Source organism: Cervus elaphus, chromosome 7, assembly GCF_910594005.1.
Source record: "Cervus elaphus chromosome 7, mCerEla1.1, whole genome shotgun sequence".
NCBI classification, from domain to species: Eukaryota; Metazoa; Chordata; class Mammalia; order Artiodactyla; family Cervidae; genus Cervus; species Cervus elaphus.
This window is the reverse complement of record NC_057821.1, coordinates 38,555,053-38,569,458: the sequence shown is the minus strand read 5'-3', so window position 1 is coordinate 38,569,458 and position 14,406 is coordinate 38,555,053. Positions and strand designations below refer to the sequence as shown.

Genomic DNA, 14,406 nt, shown 5'->3' with positions numbered 1-14,406 from the left:
GTGAATTTCAATACTTCGTTGCAAAAGGAGACTGGACATTCTCAGTATCTTATTTGAAGCGGGGTACGATGACATACGCGAAGCCGCGCATTAATCGCCTACATTATGTTACAGGTATGAATTTTACATAAAACGGATTAATATTATATGTCATGGTGGAATTTTAAATACTCCGTGCCCATGCATTTTTAATATTTACGTGCTCTAATTTAATGTTCAAGGCAATTGCATTTCTTGAGCCCACTTTTGCATCTAGATGGGTAAAAGAAAAACCCTACAACGTCTTGGTTTTATTTATATGTCCCTTCACCAAAAATGTGCGTTCGGCCTTCTTTTCCATGTCCCCCTCCCCACCCCCCACTCCCAAGCTTTAACGTTTTAAAAACCGGCACTGAAAAGCTACGCATCCCATTCCATCATTATGGTTTCGGCAGTTGGGAAAAGCCGAAGAAAGAAACGGGAGTGGGGAAACAGGAGAACGAACGTGCCTTCTAGAACAGCGTCCTTCTTAAGGCGCTGGAATCCAGGGATGGAGGGATGGGTGGTGGACGGTCCTCGGGCGCCAGGCTGTTAGCAGTGGCAGGAGAGCCTCGACCAGGGCCCGGGCGCTCCCTCCACCGCCTAAGCCGGGGAGGAGAATGAATTCCAGCCGCACATTCCCGCAGCTCTTCGCAATTAACTTCTCCCTCTCTTTTCGCCTCCCTAGGGCACACACCAGCCTGGCCTGACTCCCACCCAGCTCTCGGTTCTCAGAGCCCCCACCCACGGCGTTGACGGAATGGAGTGCCCTTCCCATTGGCCCGAGCTTCATTCCCTGAGGTGGCACCGTCCGCCTGATTGGCTGGGCACTCCCGACCCCCCGCCCACCCCTCCGCTCCGGTTGCCCGGCTCCCGCCCCCCGGCATCGCCCGGAGCCCCCGCCCTCGCCACCTCCCTCCGCGCACCCGCCCTCGGGAGCCCAGCCCGGACTCCGCTTTCGCTCGCGCGGCGACCCGGCCGGCGCGCTGGCCCCGCCCCCGGGGCGCGCGGCTTATAAATACAGCTGCGCGGCGGGCCGGGCCGGAGCGGAGAGGAGGTGCGGTTGTGAGTCTCAGATAGGAGCGGGGGACACCTCGGGCCTGGGGGAGCGCGGCCGCGGCGGCGGGCCGGCTGTAGTCGGTCCGAAGGGAGTGACTCGGACGACCGGTGGGCTGCTTTCTTTCCGGTGTTTTTGATTTTTTTTTTTTTTTTTTTTTTGCTTGCTTTTTGGTCCCGGCCGAGTGTCCCCCGCTGAGCCAGACCCAGAGTGATCCTCCGGTCAATTGTTGGGCGCGCGATCGCCCGGAGCTTTCCGGTGCCCCGAGCGCAGAGCGGGCGCGCGGGGCGCGAAGGAGAGGGGAGCGGAGCCGGCCCCGGACGAGGGGAGGGGGCCGGAGCTTGCCTGCCTCGCTCGCTCGCCCAAGCGGGTCCGCTCGCGCAGGGCGCAGGGCGCGCGCGATGAAGGCGGTGAGCCCGGTGCGCCCCTCGGGCCGCAAGGCGCCGTCGGGCTGCGGCGGCGGTGGCGGCGGCGAGCTGGCGCTGCGCTGCCTGGCCGAGCACGGCCACAGCCTGGGCGGCTCGGCGGCCGCGGCGGCGGCGGCGGCGGCCGCGCGCTGCAAGGCGGCCGAGGCGGCGGCCGACGAGCCGGCGCTGTGCCTGCAGTGCGATATGAACGACTGCTACAGCCGCCTGCGGAGGCTGGTGCCCACCATCCCGCCCAACAAGAAAGTCAGCAAAGTGGAGCTCCTGCAGCACGTTATCGACTACATCCTGGATCTGCAGCTGGCTCTGGAGACGCACCCGGCTCTACTGAGGCAGCCGCCGCCGCCCGCGCCGCCGCACCTCCCGGCCGGGACCTGCCCGGCCGCGCCACCGCGGACCCCGCTCACCGCGCTCAACACCGACCCGGTGAGAGGCCCCGGGGCGGACGCCGCGGGGGTCCGCGGGGAGGGCGACGGCCGGGTGGAGGCACGCGGGCGCTCCCTTTCCCCGGGGAAGGGGCGGCGGAGAGTGACAGTTCCGTCCTGCCGCTCCTCCCGGGGGCCGCCGCCGGCGGGCTGGGTGCAGCGAGCTTGGGGGGCCGGCCGGGTGGACGCGCGGGGCGGGGACCAGGGGCTGGGCGCCTCCTGGGCTGTCAAGTCCAGCCGGTGCCCCCCAGGGAAGGGGCGTCTCCCCCTGGGGCTGCAGGCTGGGGTGGCGGCGTGCGTCGGCGGGCCAGCCTGGGTTCCGGGAACCGATGGGGAAGACCGGGAGGAGCGCGGTGGGGGCGCCCGCTAACCTCTTCCTCGGTGTCGGTTGCTGTTCCAGGCCGGCGCGGTGAACAAGCAGGGCGACAGCATTCTCTGCCGCTGAGCCGCGCGTCCCAGGTGAGCGCGCGTTTCCCTTCTCGGGTGGCCGGTCACCGGAGACACCCCGTCCCCGGGGCCTTCCGGTGTCAGGCACCGTGGTGTTCTTCGCCATCCCCCCACCCCCGCCCCAGCATTTCTGAGAGCAGATTCCCAAGGAGGAGGACACCCCCACCTCTCTCTGCCACCCAGTTAGTAAGTGAACCCGTACTTAGGAGCTCCGAGAACTGGGGGACGGATCAGCTCGTATCCCCGCCGCCCCCAGTGATCGGCCGGTCTCCCCGCCGAAGGGAGGGTACCCTCGTGGGCTTGGGGTCCGATGTTCCCCGCCCCCCCAGCCCCGCGCCGTTCAGTCTGACACCCACGAAAGAGGACGCGCAGGCAGGGTCCCCGGAGTGGGTCCCCGGCGCGGGCTTCCCGGGGACTCTCGACGGCCTGCTCGGCGGCGGACTGCGGGTGTAATCTGCCCCGGTGGTTTGTTTTGGGTTGTTGATCAAGCGTGTCTTGAGTTTGGTCGGTGGCGCCAGTTAGTCTGCAGCGGGAAGGTTCACACACCCCCTCTATTCATTCCTCTTCCACAGGTGTGCGGCCGCCTGAGCCCGAGCCAGGAGCCCTAGAGAGGGAGGGGGAGAGAGCAGGAGGTAGAGAAAAAGCCACCCGGAGGAAGGAAACATAACAAAAAAGATCAGCAAATCCTAGAAACGTTTCAATCGTCATTCCAAGAGAGAGGGAAGGAAAAGAAAAGTTTTCATCTTTGTTAATTTTTTTTTTTTGCACGTTCATAAACATTCTACATACGTATTCTCTTTTGTCCCATTTATAACCGCTGTGAATTGTACATTTCTGTGTTTTTTGGAGGTGCAGTTAAACTTTTAAGCTTAAGTGTGACAGGACTGATAAATAAAAGAATCAAAAGTAAATCCGACTGTTAGAAACCGACCTTGTGACCAAGGAGCTCAATTTTTGTTTCGAAGCTTTACTAATATACCAGAACATTGTAGATATATTTTTTTTTTTTGACATCTATTGTTTAAAATAGATGTTTATACGGGGGCAGGGAACTTTCTGTTCCCTGCAAGAATGTTACATATTGTATAGATAACTGAGTGACATTTCATACCATGTATATATAGAGATGTTCTATAAGTGTGAGAAAGTATATGCTTTAATAGACTACTGTAATTATAAGATATTTTTAATTAAATATTTTTTGTAAATATTATGTGTGTGTTTTTTTTTAATCTGTGGGAATATTTCTTTTGGAAAATTATTTTTCAGCTCAGTTGAAGAGCTCTTGATAATCTTGAATGTCTTTTCTGTTTGGTCTGGCTCTTAATTTGTTTTTGTTTTGCCTGGTGTCCTGTAGACTCGGAAGTAACAGTTACAGCTAGTGATCCTGCATGACTGCATGAGATGTTTAATCACAAAATAAACTTGTTCTGAGTCCATTCAAATGTGTTTTCTTTAACCTAGATCGAAATCTTTGTATTTGAAGTCTACATGTGGAAAATACGCTTTATCAGTTTTTAAGTACAGGGTTTGATAGTATAATATATAAAGAGTAAGTGTTTGTTTTTCCTTTTTTTTAACCGAGGTCAAGATGGATTCGGAATGATTTTGCTTACGGGATGGGGGAATGCTTGGATCCTGATGAGTTTATGAAATCTACTGTTTTATCAAAGTGGAAAAATGCTTATCATTCTTCATTTTACACTAAAGCTTAATGTCACTGAGTTTCATGTCTGTACAGATTATTTAAATCATAGAAATGAAAAATGTTCTCTGCTTGCTACCAAAGGACAAACTCTTGGCAATGAACACTTTCTGCTTTCCTTCCTCCAAAGAATATTAATAGGCAACAGTGGGAGAAAAAAAAAATGTAAAAGGCATAATGGCAAATCCTTCAAGCAGGGATAAAAGTCGATCTTCAAACATTAACTTAAGTAGACCAAAAATTCTGATGACCGCATCTAGATTATTTTTTTATAAAAATGATTTTCACTATAGCTATGTTAGTTAACTGCTAAACTACTGTCCAATCTCTTGTGATGTGTAACTTTTACATGTGAATATTAAAGTAGATTTATCTGTCTTGTACCGTGATTTCTGGTCTCATTTCTTCAAAACCTTAACACTTTTTAAGACTCTTTTCTCTCGAAGGAAGGTAGTATTTTCTGGGTTAGATAGGACTGTCAGGGCTCGTGAACATTATGCATTTAATGTGATCAGTGCTCTACACACCAGTTAGATGGAATTTTTAGAGTGAGAGAGAATTAAGTAGGATTTAATTGGGTGCTTTGTAAATAGTTAGTCAACTGTGTGTGTAACGTGGTCTGTTTGATTTTTAAAAGGAAAGGATTTGTTTCAGCTTATACAAGAATAAAAGTATTACAAACCCAAGGGACTTTTTGTGAGGTCAAAGTCAAATATTTATATGAATATGAAATATGGCCTCTAGTAGTCAGTTGAAATGGCAATACCTCAACAGAAATGAATAAAGTTAATGCTAATAGATTCCAAAAAATGTAAGATTTTTAAAAATCTGTCCCCATCTCCATCATGTTACCCCCTCAGCTTTGACATTTCACTGGTCTTAGGTATTTTTAGAATTTGATGTATTTGATGTTGAGACTTATAAAGTCAAAGGACTACTTGTTTAGATGAGGTTTATTTTTATTTTTTATATTCATTCTTGTCACACATCGAGGAAAACGCAAGAACACTGCTGGAATTCCAAGTCTGAAGAATTCTAACGATTGCATTCTTTGTTATTAAGAAAGGGGACAATCCCTCCTTTTTATTTGGCAGCTTAATTTCAGTAGGAAGCAAGTCACATGTGCTCTCTTGGTTGGAGTTAGGCATTTGTCAGGCCTAACTACCATATCCTACCTAAGTTTTTAAGCAGAGCTTAAACTTATGCTGGGAGATTGTACATCTCAAAATGAATGTTTTTGATTTTTGAAGATAAGGCTTGCTCCTTAATTAATTTCATATTTGGGGCATGACGAACCACTAAAAGGGAAAAGAGTATTATGGATGTTAACATTTGAGAGACTTGACATTTTCCCCTCAGCCACTCACGCAGCACTGAATGTCTCTAAAGAAGCAAAGTCACTGTTCACTAAATTTATATGCAGTTGTATAAGATGGTACATTCTATTTAATGTTGGCTGTGTCCTAACCAAGTAGCCACATAACAAAAACATTTGTCATTCATCTATGTAGTTCTAATGATTCAGATATTTGGTTTAACAGAAAAATATTCTGACTTCTCTCATTTAGTTTGTCTGTCTTTAACATATAGGCACAACCAAAGAGTAAGAATCGTTTACACCTACAAAGGGAAAAAAAAAATCTCATGGTAGATGTTTCTGATTGTGGTTTTAAAATCCTGAACATCTCAAGACATTTCGTGTTGAAGGAAAAAAATAAAACTCTTTCATTTCAAAGAACTAATATACTTTGACATTGTGTAAATCTTGTCTGTTGTCAAACTTTAACTGAATTTTTAGAACTTCTAAAAATTTTCACCCCATAGTCTATTGTATTAAATGCCTTCTATAATAATAAATCTTCACTGAGCAAAGGGTTCTGAAGTTTGTGGTTTTTAATTGACTTCTACTGAGTTATGCAATTTTTCATTATCAAGAATGGGTCTCTTGATGGATCACCTCAATTATTTACAGTGTTCCCTACCAGGTGATGAAAAATGTGGCTTGAAAATGGTGATATGAACAGAAGGGAAATCTAGTTTGAATGCTAGAGAAATCTTGTCTACTCTTTGGTATCTGCTAGGAGAGGGAGCAAGAATTCGAAAAAGGCAACAGAATGACACTCAGGGAAACTAGACCTCTCTCTCTCTCTCTCTCTCTCTCTCTCACACACACACACACAAACACACACACACACACACACACACACACAATAATGTTGACAGAAATTACTTCACAGTAGTGCAGAACCAAATAAAACTGGCTCTGTCTTTCTAGCTGATGCACTTTAATTATATATATGTTAATCAGCCCAGATAGCCCTTGGGTCTCTACTGGGCCAAGGACCAACCCCTCCAGGTTTCTGAAGAGGGAAAAGCTTCCCCTTGCTGCTTTGCAAGTCCAGGAAATTAATTTACTCACCTCAGAATTAATCTTAATAGGGTTGCCCTCAGTAGGTACTCTTCACACCCAGATGGTTTCTTTCAATTACAACCCATGACATTTTGCTAAAATATTAATTATATTAATTAGAACCATTGCCCAAAAGGTTTTAAAATTGTAATTTTACTTAGAGTTCTACCTTGAGCAATGATACAATAGATGCTTGAAAAGATAAAACTCTTACAAAAGGGAACTTATTTGTTCCAGGGAGATGAACTGCAGTTGTAGAAACTTAATTGAAAGCGCTTTTCAAATTTTCGATGAATTTTTTAAAAGTGTGTTTCTGTGTTCAGGTGCCTCCTTCATGATGATTTATATCCTGGCTGTTATAAAAAGTTTTGCTTAGGCGCTAAACTCGGGTCTGAACACATTGCCAAAGTTTTTTTATACTCACTCAAGCAAAGCAATTCGGTAGTCAGCTGCTGAAATTGGCTCCGTCATTCATAAGTCTCCACAATAAATAGTCACACAAGGGATATGAAAAAGGGGCCATAAAAATTGAAGTTAATTTGAAAAGCCCCTTTGAGTCCTTAAAAGAGTAAACACATCAGTTTCTCAGGGAAGAAGAACAAAATATGTTACCTGTATTCCACTGGCTAAATGTGATTGAAAAGAAATTAAACTTAAAATATTTAAAGAGACTGAAGACAAATTTTCCATATGAATTCACTGAATCTGAATGTTTTTCCAATAGGAAATCTCATACTTTAGAAAGAGATTTCCTAAAATATTACCAAGGTATTGGCAAAATATGCAAATTCCTGTTGAAACAAGATACCATTATTTGCTTTAAATGACTGTTTCTCAATTCATGATGATAAAAAGTGCATATTAGCACTTTCAGCATGCATATTAAATTCAAATTGTAAAACTTCATCTTTTATTCCAATGTTTAATTTCCAAAAGAAGGTACTGCAGTCCTACAGTTGTTCTTCGTGCAAATTCATGTATTTTAGAATGTTTCTTAAATATTTTCTTAAATATTTTAAACATTTTTAAAAAATATCTACTGCCCATTTCATAAGCTTTAGCAGCCAACTGAGAGACTGTAACTGCGTGTGTATGTGTGTTTATCTAAAAATAGTTAACCAACATACAGAAAAATAGGTTTGAAAAAGAAGTTTAACTCTAAAAAATAAGTAAATCATTTTAAACTTCCTCCATTCTCTCTCCACTTTAATTCCTAAGATTGGCAATTTCCATAAAGATGTACCCTTCATTGTTTGGACTGCTGTGAGTTAGTCATGTTATGTTTAAGCATAAAATGTGACAGAAAATAAAGAGCATGTAAATCAATTCTCATGTTTATCATCTAGAATTTGGCTTAATCTCTTAAGAAATCTGAAGAAAAAAAAGAAAGAAAAAAGGGGGGACTAACTTATATGGAAAACCTCAGAGAAAGCCAGAGAAAGAGACCTAAATTTGTAGACATCATTTTACACCTCACTTCAGCAATAAATCTTCGAAATACGTTTGCTCATGTTAAACCTGAGTTCGAGGCCATAAACGAAGTAGGCTCCTTAAAGGGCGTCCTTGGTGGCTCAGAGGTAAAGAATCCGCCTGCCAACACAGAAGACACAAGAGACGCTGGTTGGATCCCTGGGTCAGGAAGATCCCCTGAAGTAGGAAATGCAAACTTGCTCCAGTATTCTGGCCTAGAAAAATTCCATGGACAGAGGAACTACAGTCCATGGAATGGCAAAGAGTCAAACACAACGGAGCACACACACAGAGGCTCCTTAAAACATTAGGCTATATGTGACTCCTCCTTGCATGTCCTACAGTGCTTTACCAGGGCCTGTAAAGTATTCGTTGCACTGAATTAAAGTTTTAGTCACTCAGTTGTGTCCAATTCTATGCAAAACTACGGACTATAGCCAGGCTCCTCTGTCCATGGGATTCTCCAGGCAAGAATACTGGAGTGGGTTGCGGTGCCCTTCTCCAGGGGATCCTTCTAACCCAGGGATCCAACCCCTGACCTCCTGCATTGCAGGCAGATTCTTTACCATCTGAGCTGCCAGGGAAGTCCATTAACAGAAGATCTGTCTTCCCAGGCTCTCAGTTACTCCTTTGCTGCTTCATCTACACTGATTCACGGCTGAACTTGAGACCAGCGTATCTGACTGCCCCCTGGTCCTCTCTGCCACTGAAGTGCAGTAGAGTTGAAATACCATTGAAGGTTTCTACAAACTTGTCCCTCTTTCTGGATTTCCTATTGCCTTGGTCAATTTGGGCTGCCGTAAGAAAGTACCGTTGACTGGATGGTACTTAAACAACAAACGTCTATTTCTCCCTGGTCTGGAGGCTGGGAAGTCCAAGATCAGGGAACCGGCCACTTTTGTTCCTAAAAGTCGCTGCTACTGCAGGATAAGCATAGCAATCCACGTGCTTCCTTCAAATCCCCACAGTCACACAGGGCGCTTGGCTTCCTCCTTGGAGCTGCACCATAAGATAGAAGCAGATCCCAGGGCTAAGCAAGGTCCTCTTCCTGCCCCTGTGACCTGGATGGAAGGATCTTTCAATTCGCATTTCCATCAGTCCTTTCTCTCCTTTACTTCTGGCTGCCTTTAAGCATAGTCTATGCTTCAGCTTCAGGCTTCCATGGTGGCTCAGATGGTAAAGAATCTGCCTGCACTGCAGGAGACCCGGGTTGGATCCCTGGGTTGGGAAGATACCCTGGAGAAGGAGATGGCTACCCACTGCAGTATACTTGCCTGGAGAATTCCATGGACAGAGGAGCCTGGTGGACTACAGTCCATGGGGTCGCAAAGAGTATCAGACATGACTGAGCAACTAACACTTTTGCATGCTTCAGCTGCACTGAAGTTCTCACCTCGTGGATACTAGCCAGTAGAGCAGGCTTATCTCTCTAGTCTTGACAGAGTATGATTGATTTCCTGAGAGTTAACAAAAGAGCAGGCTCAAGAAGGACACACATGCAACACGGACGGTGGGAGTGGGAGGAGGGGGGGGACCCGCCTGCCAGCCAAACCAGCTAAGTCCACTTGCCCATCAGTGGGTAGGGCTGAACTCTCTACATCCAAAATGGTGCGCTTTTTTGTGCTTCCCTTCCATTGCACGTGGTGTTACCCCCGCCTGGATCCCATCACCTGCACTGGCCAGTCTAGGCTGTTGCTGACCTCACCATCCTGTAATAGCCAATCGTCACCTCTTCTGCAAGAATTATAAGATGGCTCTCCTCTTCATCCCCCAAAGAGCCAACACACCCCATGCTATAGTATAATTATTTTCACATGTCTGTGTTTCCTGTAGCTTCCTGACCCTCTAGGGATTCCAGACCACAAAGTACTAGAAGAACATTCCTGTAACTCTCCGTGCCAGCAAATCTAGCAAATTCCTTACAACTCAACAGTGCAGTTGAGAGATTTTCATTATCTTTGAAAGCCTTTGGCTGCCTTAAATGTGGAAAATAGATAAGCTGTGTGCTCTCGGGAGTGAGGGAGTGTGTGGTCAGCCTTGGGCAGAGAGAATCAGAAGGAAGGGCTGAGGAGGTGGGAGGAGAGGCCGAACAGATCCTGGATCTCCAAGAAACAAGAGACACTTCTGAGCCAAGTTGGGATAAATAAACAAAGACACCTCAGTGCCAGACGTGAAAACATGGGGCGATGACCACACACAGATGCGGGATGTGACAGGTCTGGGGTGTAAGCAGGAAGATGGTGCAATGGGGTTTCTATGCATGTCATAGGCTGTTCTGTTTTCTAGGACGTGGGGTACATCAACCACAAGAAATGCAGTGAGTCCTCACGAGTCAGTTCTGAAAGAACACACTTGCTGCCCAAATGAGAATCCCTTGTCCAGATGGAAGCTTCATTACCTCTACTGTGATCCAGGACCCTAGAAGCAGAATCGGATCATTAGTAACCTGCCATATGCCTTATAACACTCCTCCCGTTTTCCAGTGAAGGAGACAAAAGAAGACCCAGAGGTGAATGGTGGAGTCACATCTAGAACCTGGTTTTTCCCATCTGTAATCCAGGACCACCAACCTCAGTATGGATGGATTCTGTTCCAATATACCCTTAGGGGGTCTCTTTCAGTTCATATTCTCATCTACAAATTGCCCCATGTTGTTTCCTAAAAAGATGGAGTCCAAATCCTAAGCAAGTAGTCATTAAATGCAGGACTGATCTGGCTGCCTTTTACTTTTTTTATGGTTGGTTTAGTCGCTAAGTTGTATCCAACTTTTGAGAACCTATGGACTGTAGCCCGCCAGGCTCCTCTGTTCAGGGAATTCTCCACGCAAGAATACTGGAGTGGGTAGCCATTCCCTTCTCCAGAGATCTTTCAATTGTTGTATTCTGGCTGCCCTTTAAAAAGAATAGAGGTAAAGTACTTTTATAACAAGAATCAAAGCTCTTTGACAAAGGAGCAAAAGCAATTCTGTGAAGCAGGGATAGTCTTTTCCGTGAGTGATGCTGGGACAATTGGATGTCCACGTGCCAAAAAAAATGAACTTAGTTTCAGAGCTTACACCTTTCTCAAAGAATAACTCATAATGGGTCATAGACCTAAATGTAACGTGGAAAACTAGAAAACTGGAAGGAAACATAAGAAGAAATCTATGTGACATTCGGCTTGGTGATGAATTTTTAGATCCAACACAGAAAGCATGAAAATTGAACCCTAGGTGGCTGTTGTTCAGTCACTAAGTCATATCCGACTCTTTGTGACCCCATGCACTGTAGCCTGCCAGGCTCCTCCGTTCATGGAATTTTCCAGGCAGGAATACTGGAGTGAGTTGCCATTTCCTTCTCTGGGGGATCTTTCCAACCCAGGGATGAAACCTGGGTCTCCTACACTTTACCACTGAGCTATCGGGGAAACCTGAATCCTATGTTATCCTCCAACATTTTATCCCCTGCATCCATTCAACAGAGGCAGCGTGGTGTGGGAGGGGTCACGGACTATGTGGTCAAGGCAAAAGAAGTGGATGCTACTCAGAGCTCTGCAACTAATTAGCTGTGTCCCCTCAGACAAGTAACTTTTGCATGTTCCAATCACCTCATCTGTTAAATGGGTATATAATGATAATTACATAGAGGGTTCTTGAAAGATTCAAAGAAAGTAACATACGTGAAAATATTTTATAAGACAATGGTGATAATTTTCGTATGTATAAAAAATCATCCGAGGGACTTTGTCTGGTGGTCCAGTGGTGAAGAATCCACTTTCCAATGCAGAGGATGTGGGTTCCATCCCTGGACATGCTGGCAGGGCAACTAAGCCTACACTAAGCCTAACACTACAACTGAGAGAAGCCCAAGAGCCACTGTGAAGATTCCACATTCCACCACTAGGACCTGACGTAGCCAAAAAAAACCCAAAAAATCATGGAGAGAGTTTTCAGTTTTAGATTCCTGAGTTCCACCCATCCCTCCCTCCCCTCCACAGAGACTGTCTCATCAGGTATAGTGTTGGAACCAGGTATCTGCATGCCAGCATTCCCCCAAGAATCTAAGGCAAGTCTCCCAGGAACCCCATTTCAAGAAACAGAAGTGTAAGCCATAAAATGCCATGCAGGTTTAGGCTGTTGTTATGCCACACGTGATGGGTTTCTCCTTTTTATAGCACTTTCCAATTTTTCCTTCCATGGTGGCTTAGATGGTAAAGAATCTGCCTGCAATGTAGGAGACCGGGGTTTGATCCCTGGGTCGGGAAGATCCTCTGGGGAAGGGAATGGCAACCCACTCCACTATTCTTGCCTAGAGAATTCCAAGGACAGAGGAGCAGGGTGGGCTACAGTCCATGGTGTCAAAAAGAGTCAGACATGACTTAGCAGCTAACACTCTCACTTTCCAGGTGAAGTAAAAAGCAGAGATTAATACAATATCAATATACTTTGTTTTACCCATCCCACTGAATCTTAAATTTTCTAAGGAAAGATACAAAAGAAAGAGATCAGTTTCTACCCTCTTATACATCATTCCAAAATTTAGGTTCTCTCACCACATGTATGTATTGACTTAAAAAATGGTTGGAGAAGGTGCGTCTTCACAGGCAACAGTGAGCAGTATTTCTTTAATGGTAAAGAGATTCTTCTGGATAAACAGATTTAGGAAAAAATATTTCATTTCTCCTGATACATTATATATCATTCTAAGAGACTAACTTTAACATGATGTAAAAAAAATACTGTCTAACTGGTCTTGCTCCAATCTGTTGTGTTAGACTTGGAACTGTCCTAATTCATGGCTAGCAAATGTTAAAATACCATATGCATGTAAAATTGGGATGCGATATAATTGTACCTTCATTTCACATAATAGATTTCTTCTTGCTAAAATTATATGATTTTTATGAATCATAAAAAGCAGTGGAGACAATGGCTTCCATTCTTCTAAAGCTGTGAATAAGAACTTAAAAAAAGGAAGCATTAGGAAGTCTGTGGAACTAGGTTGTGAACTCTGCCACTTACTGTGTGGCGCTGGGCAAGGAACTTAACCTCTCTGAGCCCTATTAAAACTTTTTTTTTTTAATAATGGGATTACAATAGTTATCAGTAAGAGTCTTTATGACTCTTTATGAGGATCATGTGTGCAAAGCCCCTAAATTAGTGCCAGCCACATGAACTATTCAATACAAGCTAGTTCCTTTTTTCTAATCATTCCCACCTCCATTCATATTCTAAGACCTAAGAAGGTGCTTGGCCTCCTCCCACATGAAAATGGGATTAACAAGCATGGAGGAGCAAGGGATGTGTGTGCATCTGGGTCCTCAGGATGCAGGGCAAGGATTTCAAGAAGGCATCAACCTCTCTGGGAGATCAAGATTTTAAACCTTCTAAACACACCAACTATTTTCTGTGCCATTTCTTTTTCTCCAGAACAACCCGGAGGTACCTACATACAAAAGATATAAATGACCTAAATGTTGATGGACAAAGAAGGATTTGAGGAAAGGTGGGAGTCTGAAGAGCAAGAAAGAACTGCCATGGTGAGAAAGCAGAGAAAAACAGATGAAGGCTTACAGGAAATTAAAACGGTGGCCTAACAGCTGTTGATCTTGCTGTTAACATGGTCAGGCGGAAGGCTTGTTTGCTTTGTGATCTGTTTTCTGATATTAGTAGATAGCTAAAGGCTACTGGACGGAGGCAGATGCTAAGGATGGGCCAGAACGAGCAACTCCCCACATAAACGCCCAGATTCAGGGCTCAATAATCTGGCCCCCCAAGATATTCTCCTGGGAGCGACACAATTTTGAGAACCAAACACATACCACTGGAGTGGTACACAAGAGTCCAGGTGGTATTTAAGAGCGAAACGAAGGTTAAAAACAGCTTTAAAAATTGTGTATCTCTTCATGGCTTGGAAAAGTGTACCTTTACAATGCATGTTTAACATAATTTCTGGTAGCTATACTTTCTCATAAACTAAAGCCAAGATTAATTCAATAAGGTAAAGAAATCAAGGTCAATTGCCATACTTCACTGAATCATAAAATAAGAATTTTGAAGTAAATTCAAATGTCCTTACTTTACCGAGAAGAAAACTGAGACTCTATAATGTAAAAATGAGCCTTTTGTAAGATGACTTAATGGAGGGGCAGAGCTGCCAGCAAAATTCAGGACTTCCAACCTGCAGTCTCCTTAACTTTATTAAGTTCAATGGATTTATGGTTATTTATCTTATCGGGTTCTTATTTGTTGCATGTATATTTCTTTTTTCTTATGGATTATATTCCTCTCATAAAAATTTTGTAACTATAGCCATTTCTCTTTTCTTTTTCTTTCTTGCTTTTTTTCTTCACTTATAATTTGAGGATTGACTGGGGTCATTCCTGAGAGAGCTATGTTCAGGAGAACAAATTTTTAACTCTGGAGACATCTGCTCTGGAAAAGAGAAATGTATCACTTTGCCTAGAATTAT

At 44.8% G+C, this 14,406-nt stretch overlaps 1 protein-coding gene across 1 annotated transcript; it reads left to right on the top strand.

The window, feature by feature from the left end:
• Positions 1–1,260: 1,260 nt before the first annotated feature.
• Positions 1,261–3,153, top strand: ID4 (inhibitor of DNA binding 4, HLH protein). Its single transcript, XM_043908428.1, has 3 exons — positions 1,261–1,926; positions 2,326–2,384; positions 2,945–3,153. Exons 1-2 carry the CDS (start codon positions 1,477–1,479, stop codon positions 2,368–2,370), a joined length of 495 nt encoding a protein of 164 aa, XP_043764363.1. The 5' UTR covers positions 1,261–1,476; the 3' UTR covers positions 2,371–2,384; positions 2,945–3,153.
• The last annotated feature ends 11,253 nt before the right edge of the window (positions 3,154–14,406 follow it).